The sequence below is a fragment of the Emys orbicularis genome, chromosome 3 (assembly GCF_028017835.1).
Source record: "Emys orbicularis isolate rEmyOrb1 chromosome 3, rEmyOrb1.hap1, whole genome shotgun sequence".
NCBI classification, from domain to species: domain Eukaryota; kingdom Metazoa; phylum Chordata; order Testudines; family Emydidae; genus Emys; species Emys orbicularis.
Genome location: NC_088685.1, coordinates 190,630,219 through 190,644,066, shown reverse-complemented (window position 1 = coordinate 190,644,066; position 13,848 = coordinate 190,630,219). Strand labels below are relative to the sequence as shown.

Here is a 13,848-nt window from a genome sequence, read left to right as displayed (position 1 = left end):
TCCAGGGAAATTTTTTTCGCCAGACAAAAGACTATATTTATTTATTTATTTATTTATATATATACACACACACACACACACACACACACACACACACACTGTATAAGTTTTAAACAATTTAATACTGTACAAAGCAATGATGATTGTGAAGCTTGATTGAAGTGGTGAAGTCAGAGGGTGGGATATTTCCCAGGGAATGCCTTACTGCTAAATGAGGAACTAGCACTTGGCTGAGCCCTCAAGGGTTAGCATATTGTTGTTAATGTAGCCTCATACTCTACAAGTGAGCAAGAATGGAGGGAGGGGAGACAGCATGGCAGAGAGAGACAGAGACACACACCATGTTTGTGAGAGAGACGCGCATTGCCCCTTTAAATATGCTGACCTCACTCTAAGTACACTGCCTTTTTAAGTAGATCAGCAAGTTGAGACAGCAGTTGCTGCCAGCAAACTCCCTCCATCCTGAGCCCTGTCATGTCCCCATCCTGCTCTGTGGAGATAAGGTACAGGAGCGGTGGGAGGCGGACACCCTGACATTAGCACCCTTCTTCCTCCCCCTTCTGCACAGGAAGCAGGAGGCTCCCAGGAGCAGCTCCAAGGCAGAGGGCAGGAGCAGCACGTGGCAGTGGGGGGAGGGTCAGCTGAACTTCCTGGCAATTGATAGCCTGCTGGGCAGCTGCCGCACAGGGAACTTAGGGGAGCAGGGAGCTGATAGGGGGACTGCCGGTCCACCCTGGTTCTAAGCCCCCACCATCTAGCTCCAATGGGCTGCTCTTTCTGCAAGCAGTAGACAAAGCAGGCAGCTGCCAAACAACATTATAAGGGAGCATTGCACAGCTTTGAACGAGCATGTTCTCTAATTGATCAGCAACGTAACAATGAAACAACCCTAACCAGGATGGACTTTAAGTTAGGAGTTACTGTACTTTCTTGATAATATCTGTTTATTGGTAATTTAGAAGTGAATACTAGAACAGCGTTTTTTTGCCTTGTTCATTTTGTTACTCTCTACTGTGAAAGATTCCCTGAGTTAACTTGTGCCCCAGATTGTATATGGTACATCAACAGTTTCTATTGTAGACAATTTTCCTTTCTTCAAATATAATTACATTATTCAGAAATAACAAAAAGGGTAGAGAGCAGTTTACTATTCACCAGTATCTTTTACTCTGATCCTATAAGAAAGATTGAAAATCAAAGAAAATTGTTATAGCAGCAGTTTTTTTTGCACTTACTGCTATGTTCCTCCGTCAGGTCACAATTGTAATAAACTAACATTGGCAATATAAGGAAAACCTCTCTAGAGGAGCCTTTCTAGAAAATTCTGTTGAAGAATTGGCAGTCATTTTCTTCAAGTTTGTGGACAATATCAAGCTGGGAGGGATCACAAATGTTTTGGAGGATAGGATTAAAATTCAAAATGATGTGGGCAAACTGGAGAAATGGACTGATGAAAACAGGATGAAATTCAATAAGGACAAATGCAAAGTACTCCACTTAGGAAAGAACAATCAGTTGCACACATATAAAATGGGAAATGACTACCTAGGAAGGAGTCCTGCAGAAAGGGATCTGGGGGTCATAGTGGATCACAAGTTAAATATGAGTCAAAATGGGGGGAAAAAGCAAACATCATTCTGGGGTTATTAACTGCAGTGTTGTAAGCAAGACACGAGAAGTAATTCTTCCGCTCTACTCCGTGCTGATTAAGCCTCAACTGGAATATTGTGTCCAGTTCTGGGTGCCACATTTCAGGGAAGATGTGGACAAATTGGAGATAGTCCAGAGAAGAGCAACAAGGATGATTAAAAGATGACCTGTGAGGGAAGATTGAAAAAACTGGGTTTGTTTAGTCTTGAGAAGAGAAGACTGAAAGGGGACATGATAGCAGTTTTCAAGTACATAAAAGATTGTTACAAGGAGGAAGGAGAAAAATTATTCTCCGTAACCTCTCAGGTTGGGACAAGATGCAGTGGGCTGAAATTGCAGCAAGGGTGGTTTGGTTGAACATTAGGAAAAAATTCCTAACTATCAGGGTGGTTAAGCACTGGAATAAATTGCCCAGAGAGGTTATGGAATCTCCATCATTGGAGATTTTTAAGAGCAGGTTAGACAAACACCTGTCAGGGGTGGTCTACATAATACTTAGTTCTGCCATGAGTGCAGGGGACTGGACTCGATGACCTCTCAAGGTCCCTTCCAGTCCTATGATATGATTCATGTTCCACCTTTTCTGTCTCATTTATATAAGATGTCACATGAGTAGCAGATGACAGTATCCACTTTACAGAGTTGCTGAACATGAACTGAATCATAAAGTCTTCTGTATACATTTAACCTCTTAGAATCAAATTTCAAGTGAAGGGTGCTTTTTTCCCATTGAAAAACTGAAAAAATCAGGTTAAAAAGTTGTAACAGATAAGCCAAGGGAATGAAATTGCATTTTATAACATGATTTCAGAATAGGATATTTGATCTGAGTAATATAGGACAATTAGAGTCTTCAACATTTTTTGATCTGAGTAATATAGGACAATTAGAATCTTCAACATTTTAAAAAAATTATATAAACAGGCATTATTAAATGCAGGGCCGGCTCTAGGTTTTTGGCCGCCCCAAGCAAAAAAAAAAAAAAAAAAAACCTCCAGGAGCACAACTGCCAAAGCGCCAAAAAAAAAAAAAAAATTGTGCCGCCTCAAGCACGTGCTTGGTTTGCTGGTGCCTAGAGCCAGCCCTGATTAAATGACATCTAATAATCCTCCAGATATTGTTCAGAATGTGCTGTTCAACAATTATTTTCATGTAATTTTTATTATAGAACATTTAATACTGTTTTCCCCAAAAGCAGGTGGAGTTAACAACCAAAGTAGGCCACAAAGTCACAGCAGTGGAGAATTTAGTCTGCTTCATGAACATGAGGCTTGGTCTAGCAGCAGCAGCAGTCCCATCCAGTATTTGAAAAGTCACACCAAGTCGAGTCTCATGATCAAGGAAAAAATGCCTGAAACAGTGGATAATCAAGGAAAGCAGAAGATCAAAACTGGTTCTCCTGGAAGTGAGGTTGTTACTCTGCAGCAGTTTTTAGAAGAAAGCAACAAGATTACTTCTACAGAGGTTAGTTAAAAAAATTATTTTAATTTTAGGGCTATACAATACCCTATATTTATGCACAGATTTAATATGGTACTTATAGTGTATGCCATTGCAGGACCCCCTTAAAATTCTTTTAAAGAGACACTGTCAAATAATAGTTTGTCTACACAAACAATTAGTTCATGGCAAGCTGGGTGTGTGACTATATCCTGCACTAGCCTGTGTCTGTCCATGTGAGCCCTGCTGACATGCATTAATAGTTTGTTTATACACTTTGATATAGTCTTTTTTTAATCAGGACTATATCGAAGTGCATTAGTGAACTGATGATGAGTGTCAGGAGTGTCGATACAGACAGTCTGTGGCAAGCTAGTGTGGGGGTAGATTTACACCACAGCTTGCTGCAAACTAAATGTTCCTATAGAAAAGCCCTTCATTTTCAGGTCCAAAATTTAGTTTTTGTTAAGGAAAATAGAAAAAGGAGGGTGATGGTTACAGAATGTAATATGAGATGGTATGCTAAGTAGGAGCGAAGTGGCATTCTGGTTCAGTGTGCAGTGGGGAAAAACAGCTGCTGCCCACCTGGGATTAGTAGAGCTGGTCAGATGGCAGGGAGTTAGGGTGACCAGATGTCCCATTTTTAAAGGGACAGTCCCATTTTTTATTACCCCCCACCCTCTGTCCCGTTTTTTCACTGTTATTATCTGGTAACCCTACAGGGAGTGTACTTAACTCTGGCTGTGCATCCCCAGTAAAAGGAGACTGATCCACTCCTGATATAATTTTAAAAGAAATAAATACAAAGCGTAACAATTTGTAAGTGGTTGCTGCTTCCCTCATGACCACATTAGGAAAGAAAAGTTGAGGGCTCCTGTCCTAAGTGCTGCAGCTGAGCATACTCATCAGTAGTGGCTGGGTGGGCAGTCATTTGCCCCAAAGTGGTTTCCTTTCCTCTTACTGCCTGCTAATTGTCTTCAGTGAGAACTGCTGTCACAGCCCTCCTCATGAAGGTGGAGAAAGTGGTGGGATTGTCTTCAGAGGTTTCCCCCCTCTAACTCATCATCTAAGGAGGCTGTCTTGCCTGTTTCAACATCTCCAATTGATGCTAGGATCTTTCTAGTTTTGGTGGGATGAATGTCTGTAACTCCTGATATTGTTTCCCGGGGTTCTTTCAATCCAAAGTTCTAGGTAACTGTGCGAGGTGGTGTCAGGAAATAAATCAATGGCGATATGGCCGTCCGACCGATAGATGGTTGGTACAAACAGGACAATACAAGAGTGCTTTTACTTAAAGCTATACTTTACTTAGTCTCAAGCACTTACACATGTCCGCAACAGATTAGTAAAACACCCCAAGAAATTCATATTTACCCAGGGTCTTGGGGAGGTCTCAAGTGGATAACTGCAAGCGTCCAGTGGCCGGCTGCAAGGGAACTTGAGAGGTGTCCAAATGTTCAAGTGTCCATTGAGCTCAGATTTCTTCCTGATTTTATATCCAACTTGTTAGTATTACATAGCTTGTTCGTTAACAAAATTGCTGAGCAGAAGTTAAATTAAGGGTGGAGATTTCCAGCCTGTCAGGTGGGCAATTTTCCATCAGTCAGGTAGGGGAACTTTCCATCAGTTAACCAGCTGTATAGCAATAGTTAACTATTGCCAGACTTTCCATCTTGCAAAACTGCATGCTGTGTAAATACAACTCATGTCAGGAGGACAGAGGGTCATGTTTTCTCCTTGAAGTCACTCACTTCACCCTCCCCTCCTGGTCTGTTAGCTGTGCTGAGGTGTCAGAAAGGCCTCCTTTTAGCTGCTTTCAGCAATAAGCATAGCAATTGGTACTCCAGCTGCTGGCAGTGGTTTAAACATGTTACTGGGCTCTGGGTTATCAAAAATCTGCTCCTACAATATCCTTTTAGTACTTTTGGCCAGGAAGCCACCACTTAAACTTTTGGACTTCCTGGAAGTCCAAGAGAAAGGAAGAATAGCCCTCCCAGTCAATGGAGGTTTGTTGAAGCTAGCTAAAGAGGTGTCGAACCACTCCTGCCTATGGTATTTCTGTCTCAAAGAAACCTGAATCCTTCATACCAAATTCTCAAGGAGGGATTTGATTTATTTTACCAGCGTCCTATAATGTACTCACTTGTGATCTCTGTTGCAAGTGAGAAAACTAGAAATGTGAAGATGTCATTGAGTCCAAATGATTGGTCATATTTGGAATAAAAGTTTATTCTTCATCTTCCCTGACATTATGAATGGTGGCAGTTATAGCCAGATATAATTTTTTTTCTGGTCCAGAGCCACCTTTTGGGATCAGTACATTCCTGAGTTAAGAAACAGGAATCTCCGGAGTTGTTTAAAAAAGGCCAGACTGTTTCCAACAGTTTCTGTGATATCTCAGACAAAACTGGTGGGACTTTGGTTAGGACTCCCTTCCTTAGGAAACCCTACTGGCTCAGGAATTCTGGTCTCTGAGTTGAGGCCCAGACAAAAGTTGTGGACTTCACTTTTGAAGACACAGATGACTTGAGCTTTGATTTAGCAAGGTATGTAAGCACATGCTTAGGTGCATCCCTGTTCCCCATGATTGTCTCATTTCACATGCTTAATGTTAAACCTTTTCTTAAGTGCTTTGCTGAATATGGATGGATTTATGTGTGTTTAAGTGCTTTGCTGAATATTGGAATTTTGGAAAAAAAGAAAAGCACAAAGTCAATGGCTAGGACTCTAGGTTTGAATTAGCCTGTTTTCCAGAGGAAATCTTCAGTTAGATTGCATAACAGACACTTTCAGAAGTCCTCTTCAAGAGCTTGCTACCAGCAAAGACCCACACAACTGGAGAAGTCATTCTGTTCCTGCCACAGAAGACAACACTCTTCCTTCTAGACCTTTGTAGACTGACCTGCTGGTGGGGGCCATATTTAGTCAGTGAATTTGAGGATGCTCCAGCGAACACTGACCTAGTCTTGGAGTATCCAAATCCTTGTCTTTCTTCCCCCTTTACTCCATCCTTTGAGGACTTTTTGTCCTTTTTGATTTCAAGAATGGCAAGCATTGCTTCAGACCACTGGGTCCTAGAGATCATTGAACTGGTGAATTCCCTGATGCTTAAGAGCTATTACCAAGCCACCTCTTTACTTTTTCATGAGAAAATGAGGTTATGATTTAATTTAAAATTCCTCCTGGTCAAGATTTTGAATACTACTAGACATAGCCTATGAATTCCAGATGGATGGAGCTGGTTGAACAGAAAAGGAAACTTTCTTCCAACTTTGCATATTGGATTTCTTCCAGCCGCTTGAACCTGGTTCGAAATCCAGAACTCTACACACTAGTCTTAGGTTCAAAACACTGGTACATATTGTTCAAATTGTTAAGGAAATTATCAATTAGTTAGTGAAAAGGAAGGCAGGAGAGAAGATGTGAGTGTGAAGTTCTAATTAGTTGATTGGTTGAGCTACTTGATATCAGAGGAGAAGTAATATCTCATGAACTCCAGATAGTTGCAGCCTTTCACAGACGTCTAGTTTCCAAGGTAGTAATGTTTCCTTATAGCCAATCTATATGATAGCTCAAAGTTATATACAATTCAAATTTAAGAGGTAAAATATCACTTGCAGGTTTGCCACTAATGAGTAGTCTTAAGCAATTCAAATAAATGTAGTATTTAAATAAAATAATGTAATTGTTTTTCACTTTCATGCAATAAAGATGACTAAAATATCTTGTAAATTTAAAAATTAAATCAGAACTACACAATAAGCTGTTTGGGTATGTTTTGACAGATAAAGTGTGCAAGCCAAGAGAATCTTTTAGATGAAGTAATGAGAAGTTTGTCTGAGTCTGCTGAGTTGGCAGGAAAAGAAAAGCTAAGGAAACAGTCATCTGTCAGCAGTGGTATCGTCAGGTCATTAAGTGTGAAAAACACAGTTGACTTCTCAGATGGAAGGTCAGCTAAACCTGAACAGCTTGTAAGGCCCAGCCCTCGTAAAACTGAAGATACCTACTTTACCAGCTCTCCAATAAAATTGATGTCAGGTTCTCAAGGAAAGGTCAAGTCAATCAAAGAAAAAGTACAAACAAATCCATCACAACGACAATCCAAAGATTGCAGCCCTTATGCTACCTTACCACGTGCAAGCAGTGTGATTTCTACAGCAGAAGGAACTACTCGAAGGACAAGCATTCATGATTTTTTATCTAAGGACAGTAGGCAGCCTGTATCAATTGATCCAGCACCATCTACAGCTGATAGAAGCATTCCATCAGCATCTAGTGAGTACTGTGCACACCAGCAGTCCTCTAATTTTTTTCATTATACATCTTGTAATGTAGATTCTGTTCCACAAAATGATTTAGATAATACAGTTAAACCAGATCACTCGGGGTATAAATCTGAGAAGCCTAGGAATTCAAGGATGGGAAAGTCAAATGTTGTTGACAAAACTTCGAGCACTAATGTGTTCAGTGATAAAGTTGGTATATCAACTATTGATAGCACAGGGACATTTACTGTGGCCCATGTGTCACAGCCATTTTTATCCCTTAACACTGAATTAGTTAGTAATATAAGTGGATTACCTCAAAGGTCTACAGCAAAGGTAACTGATCAGTCTTCTGATGACCATAAGTCTGATAACAGTAACCCACAGTCAGTTCTAAATAGTGAATGTACTGCTTCTTCTGCATGTGTAAATACTAGCAAGATTGAATCCCCTTTACTGGTTTCTGAAGATAACCAAACTGTTTGGTATGAGTATGGTTGTGTATGATAAGAGAGATGTCATATTAAATACAAATGACACATGTTGTTCTCAATGTCCACTGATTTAGGGAATGTTCCACTAAAAATAAAAAATAGTTTCTTGGCAGGTTTATGGGGGGGGGGGTGTTTTCCTCTGAATGGTGATATAAAAATCAGCTGTGTATTACACCATGCATATAAATGTAAAATTGTAATCACACCAAAGCTTGCATGAAACATTAATTGCACTGTATATTTTCTGCATGCCTCTAAAAGCCTTAATAATACAAACTAATGTTCTGTATTTTTATTTGTCACATGTTAGAAATATTTTGTTTTTCTACATTATTGAATGCATGTTAAAGCAGTTGCATGCTGCATTGCCAAAAATGGCACAAAGAACCAGGTAATTTTTTACCAACAGGAAGGTACTTTTCTTACTTGTACTTTTGTTTTCAGATGCATCACCCATACAAAAATACCTATTTTTTCCTCTTGCACGTATACAATACTAGCAAAAACAAAAAACACAACCTGTTAGAGAGATTTCAGTATCTTTTGCTTTTTATTTATGCTATGTTTTGTGTGTCATTTTGCTCAAGGAATAAGTTGTAGCCCAAATAATTCAGTGCCTGTAGTTTGCTGCACAATAAATATGAACTGTAATTCATATTTATTAAAATATTTGAACTTTAATAAATAAAACAATTGTTAATATTCATAAATGGTAATTTTTTAAAATGTAACAATCAAATTAAGTGTAGCAGTTGCATAGAAAAAATGATCCTCCTCTACCTCTTTTTCCCTTTCCTGTGGTTTGTCTTCCCATGTCTGACATACAGAGGTGGTCCAATGTGCTGTTTTATTTGGAGTCAAGTAACACTATAGTTTTATGAGAATTTTTACAATGTATAATAATAATAATAATAATAATAATAAAATCTTTACTAATTATGGTGGAAATTCTTTTATTTCCTATGCAGATAGAACATTGCTTAGTTAGAAAATGAGGCATATGAGATTTGACAATAAGACTATATTAAATATGAATGCAGCTGAAATATAATTTAAATATTTGGTTATAAATTGTCAATTTAGCAATGCTTTATGGAATAATTTAGCTAAACAGAAAATGTTGAAAAAAAGCTATTTAAAATTCTAGCATCTCTGCCACTGCTTGAAATCGCACTTTAAGTCTGGTAACAATTTAAACTTAAAACGATTTAAACAAAACTTTAAAATTATACCATACTTCAGCTATAAATTGCATGTGCTTGTAGAGCTAGACCCTTAAGTAGACATCAGCATTTTTTTAACAAATTGAAACACAATTAAATATTTACATTTGAGAAATCAAAAGTAGCTGTGCTATATAAAAACCTGCATGAAAGAAAATATATCTTGTTGAAAATAATGACTTTCATATTCTAACTTTTACAATTGTGCTTCTTTGGCCAGAAATCGTGTGGCAGTGCACAGCGCTGCCACATGGGGACCCAAATTTGATACCTTTGGTCCCAGGTCAGCAAGGACTAGAAGTGCTGCAAGAATAGTTCACTTAACTCTTCATGAAGGAAGCAGTAATTCCATTGTGTCACACTCTAGAAATATCTTCAGCTGATACAGGAGCATCATTGATGAACTTTGGAGAATCCATTGCCAGGTCTCCTCTGCATGATGAACTGCTTTTGAAGGTGTGGGAAGGAAGCAAGTGGAGAACATAAAGTGTCTTAGAGAGACTCCATGAAGAAACAAATTATGCTTCTTCCAAAACATAAAATAGCCTTCCTTTACCATGTTTGCACACCTACACAGTTTATGGGCTGATAACTAAGAAGCACAAATCCTTTGGTTATGTCATTGCTGTATCTCCTTTAAAGATAGTTACCCTAAATACAATAAAAGAAATGCTCTCAACACAATTCTTCTTATTCTCACACACAGAGTACGTCAGTCTTGGGTCATTTCATTCTGCTTCACTTCTTGTTGTTCCATATTTGTTTAACTCATTTTTTAACATATATGGTGCTGCCAGTTGAACAGAAATATGCACAATAATTTTAAAAGTTATCTATGGAATTATATAGGAAATCTATAAAATCTTGAAGTATCCTACAGGAACTCAGAAAGCACACTACAAGCATTGGTACTTTTGGGGGGGTTGGGTAACTGACAGCAAACCTATTTCTTGGAAAAACTGATAGCTTATAATGAGGTACATTGAGTTTATTAAGAATAAACCAACAGCACCATTGCGACCTATGTTGGCGCTCAGCAATGAGGCCAACGATTGAAGGGAAACAGAATTTCAACCTACCCTTTCAACCCTAGATGTGATCCTTATAGATTGATATTGAGAAAGTAAAGGAAACTTTTCCAGCCAATGTGTACTTCCATCTCTGAATCATTTTCGTTCCTTTCACAAACAAATTCTCACACACCAATCTTCTTCTTCCATATGGCTCTGGTGTAGAGCAGCAACTACAATTTCACCTGAAGTTGATCAAGCCAAATGGCTACATCAGGAGTAGCAGTATTTATTGCAGTAATGCCTCCTTCATATTTATAAATTGGGCAGTAGGTAATGATATGTTTGATGGTCTGTCGTGAGGAGCCACACTCACCAGTTAAATTTGATAACTAATAAAATGATAAATCTGGCAAAAGAAAGGGGCCTTAATGTGGATGCAATTTTTCTTTTATATTCATTTTCACTACCAGCACCTTACACTACCAGAGTGAAATTAAGAGGCTTTGTATAAATGAAAATCAGCCCTTTTAAATTTCATATCTTCACATTGGGGTTCTGGAATGACCTTTTTCAGCTTGGGCCACTATAACTATTTCCCCTTGTTTTTCAAATTTCTGATGTGCTATTGATCGTAGGAATTTTAAAAGTAACCCTGTGTTCCTGGTTTTCTGTTGGGCCTGATCCTGCCCCATCAATTTCAATGGGAGTGGGAGCAGACCCATTATTAGGGAATATTTTAATGGCCTTGAAAAATCAATCATGTTCAACTGCTGCTCAGCAGCTCTAATATTTGGGGAGGGAAACAGATGTGCTCATGCATAGAGAGTTTTTCTCCTCTGGACTGTACTCCCTTACAAATACTCACACATCATGGCTGAATCTTTTCATTCTTGTTTCAGCTGTGGAGGCTTTGTGGGATTCCCTTCAGATCCCATCAGTGTTGCTCCTAGGTCAATCAGAGGGCTTCCTACAAAGCAATTCAGTGCACTCATTTCTTGATCCATGTCTCTGCAACTCCTGGTCCCTGCTGGCCTTAGAAATGGAAATCCAAGACTAAAAAAATCAAATTTTGCGTGATAATTCAGAGTATTTGGACATCAGCCAAAAATGGACATTAGACATTTAATTAATTGTTCTGCCATGAACAGGAATAATTTTTTGCTTGCAACGAAAAGTTTGCCTGAAGCTTTGCTTTTCTAAGTGAACACTTAGTTAAGATACTGTATTGTGCATGTTATATCTGTTGCATGCAAAGGTTATTTTCCACTTAACAGACTTGAATTTAGCCATTTTAGTAAATAGTTATATATGTGTTACTGGCAGTTAGGTTTAAACAAACAAAAAAAGTTGAGCCAATTTCTCTGCTGGTGTAAGTGGGCACAGTTCCATTGATTTCAGTGGTGTTTTGCCCTTTCATACTGGCACAGATTTAAGGCCATTAAATTTAAAAGTTGAATTTATCCTCTTATGGATTTGAAAAGTAATATTTGATTATTTTATATTTGATTTTAAAAATGCAAATATGAACTTTTATAACAGGTTTACCTTTAATATATGTCTGTAGATTATTCTTGTGAATTCCTTCCTTCCCTCTCCCTCAACAACCCTGTCCTTCAAAGAAGTATTTTTATACCTTTGAGCAGTTATATCCTACTATTAAGTAACTGCGTATTGTTAAGTGAGGGCTTTTTCTTGTCCTGCTAAACAAATTGAATAACATGAAATGCTTTTCTCCTGCAGATGTGGAAGCTATACCAGAAAGCAGAAATTCAAAAAGCAGGTCTAGGGAGCAACAAAGCTCCTAATGCTATTACCCACTACATGAGATGTGGGCCAAGTGGTGAGTTTCCTGCCCAAAATGTAAATGAGATTAATTTCATTTACAACAAACTAACAGCATTACGTGTAAGAATAAGTGCACATTGCATTAACAGATGTAAATATTGCTTGCTTAACTGGTTTTCTATCTTGCTTATTAGTAAAGCCAGAACAGACAGCTGTAGTTAGGGTTTTTTTGCCTGTCTGGGCAGGGAACGAGAAATCTTAACACTTTTTTCCCTTCTAAAATGACATAATTTTTATATATAAGATTCCTAGGATGTCTTTTAAAAACTTAAAACTTTATAAGAGGAAGCTTCAAGAAAATGAGCTTATGAAACAGTATTGAAGTCACTTATTTAAAAAGGGACAGATAAATTCAAAAGAATAGTTTTATAAAGCAAAAAATGTTAGTTTTATAAACTATTCTATATTGCAGGGAAACTGCCTTTATGTAAAGTTTATCTTTGGCATTCTGTCCCTTTCTTGTTCTCACTAAATCTCTGATGCATGCTGTTAAGTTCTTTTAGTAACTTTACTCTGAATTTTGTATCTCTTCTCCACTTTAAGCTTTTCTTATGTTCTCTTTCTTCTTTTTTCTACCTTTCAACTGAACACAGAGAGAAAAGTGTCCTTCAGTGTCTCAGTAAGAAGCCTTTATTTCTGAAGTAACAAGACAGTCAACTATAGGAATCAATAATAATAATTTAAAAAAACATTAAGGGAACGTTTTACAATTCTTCGTGAATAGAGCAGGCAAGAAATACAAACCTTCCTTCCTTCCTTGAATCAAGGAGTTCTACTGGAGTCTACTGATGAAACTTTTTAGACGGTTTTAGGAATTGTTGCACATTGCACTGTTAAGATCTACTGAATAAAGGACAGTTCTCATCTCCTTAAGGACCAACCATTTAAGATCTCAAGAATTACTCCAGGAATAAAATGCTACCTTTCATCTTTTGTTTATGAATTTAGCCACTGATTGCTTACAGCTTCTGCTAATAATTAGCAAAAATCTAGCAGTTTATATTTAGTTCTGTAAATCTGAAATAAATGCAATAGTATTTTGTGGAAATTTACTGTATATACAGATACAAAAAACCCACAAGCTTACTGGCACTTCACTGGCTTATTTGATTAGCATCATCTGCGTGATGTTGCTCTTTAAAAGAAAAATATGTGCTGATTATTATTTTGGTGCATACTGCAAAAGAAAATTCTGTTTACGTACATGAAAACATTTGAACAACTCCATAATAAAGATGGAGTGATGGAATATTCACACTATATAGAAATTCTTGTGTTTTCCAGATGCACAAGTTATACTGCACAGATACGTTCAGAAGTTCTTGACAGGAGATTGACAAGAATAATTTTACTAGGACTTTTTTTCCCCTAATGTTTTTCAACAAATGGCATTCCCAGGATAAAACTGTCTTATAGTAAATGTTTGTGTTTTAACAATTTTTTAAAAAATTTGTGTTTTGATGTGTGCTGACTATGGCTTAGGAGGTTTCCTTATGGCAAAAAACAATGTAAATAATGTCATCTGCATTTTACAATCAATTCACTCATTAAGATTCTCCTTTATTAATAAGACATTCTCTTTTGTTAATTATAATTCTACATTAAAATCGATAAATGTTATTAGTACTTTTAAAATATTTGTATGCATTTGTTGTCTTGAAGACATTTGCAAGAGCACAGAAAACAGATTTCGTTAATCCAGGGAAACGTACATGGACTTATCACTCGATCCCAATTTATATTAAATATCAACATTTTATTTTCTTGTATATCAATAAGTGCATTAATATTTCTATGAAAAAATCAAATTAATGGTGTAACCTCATAGGGTTTAATCCAGCAAAGGCTTATGCACATGAGTAATTTTATATGATTAGTCCCACTGATATTAATGGAACTATTCCCATAAGTAAAGTTA

The 13,848-nt window shown here is 37.5% G+C and overlaps 1 protein-coding gene across 4 annotated transcripts in view; it reads left to right on the top strand.

Moving 5' to 3' along the window:
- The window catches only part of CCDC88A (coiled-coil domain containing 88A), a 346,834-nt gene extending 334,944 nt beyond the window's left edge, over window positions 1–11,890 (top strand). For 3 of the 4 annotated variants that reach the window (XM_065400912.1, XM_065400913.1, XM_065400911.1), the window contains 3 exons: window positions 2,846–3,114; window positions 6,876–7,365; window positions 11,826–11,890. In XM_065400912.1, the coding sequence (XP_065256984.1) occupies window positions 2,846–3,114; window positions 6,876–7,365; window positions 11,826–11,890 (824 nt within the window). The remainder of the gene's footprint in view (window positions 1–2,845; window positions 3,115–6,875; window positions 7,366–11,825) is intronic. The other variant, XM_065400915.1, reaches the window with a different exon arrangement.
- The last annotated feature ends 1,958 nt before the right edge of the window (window positions 11,891–13,848 follow it).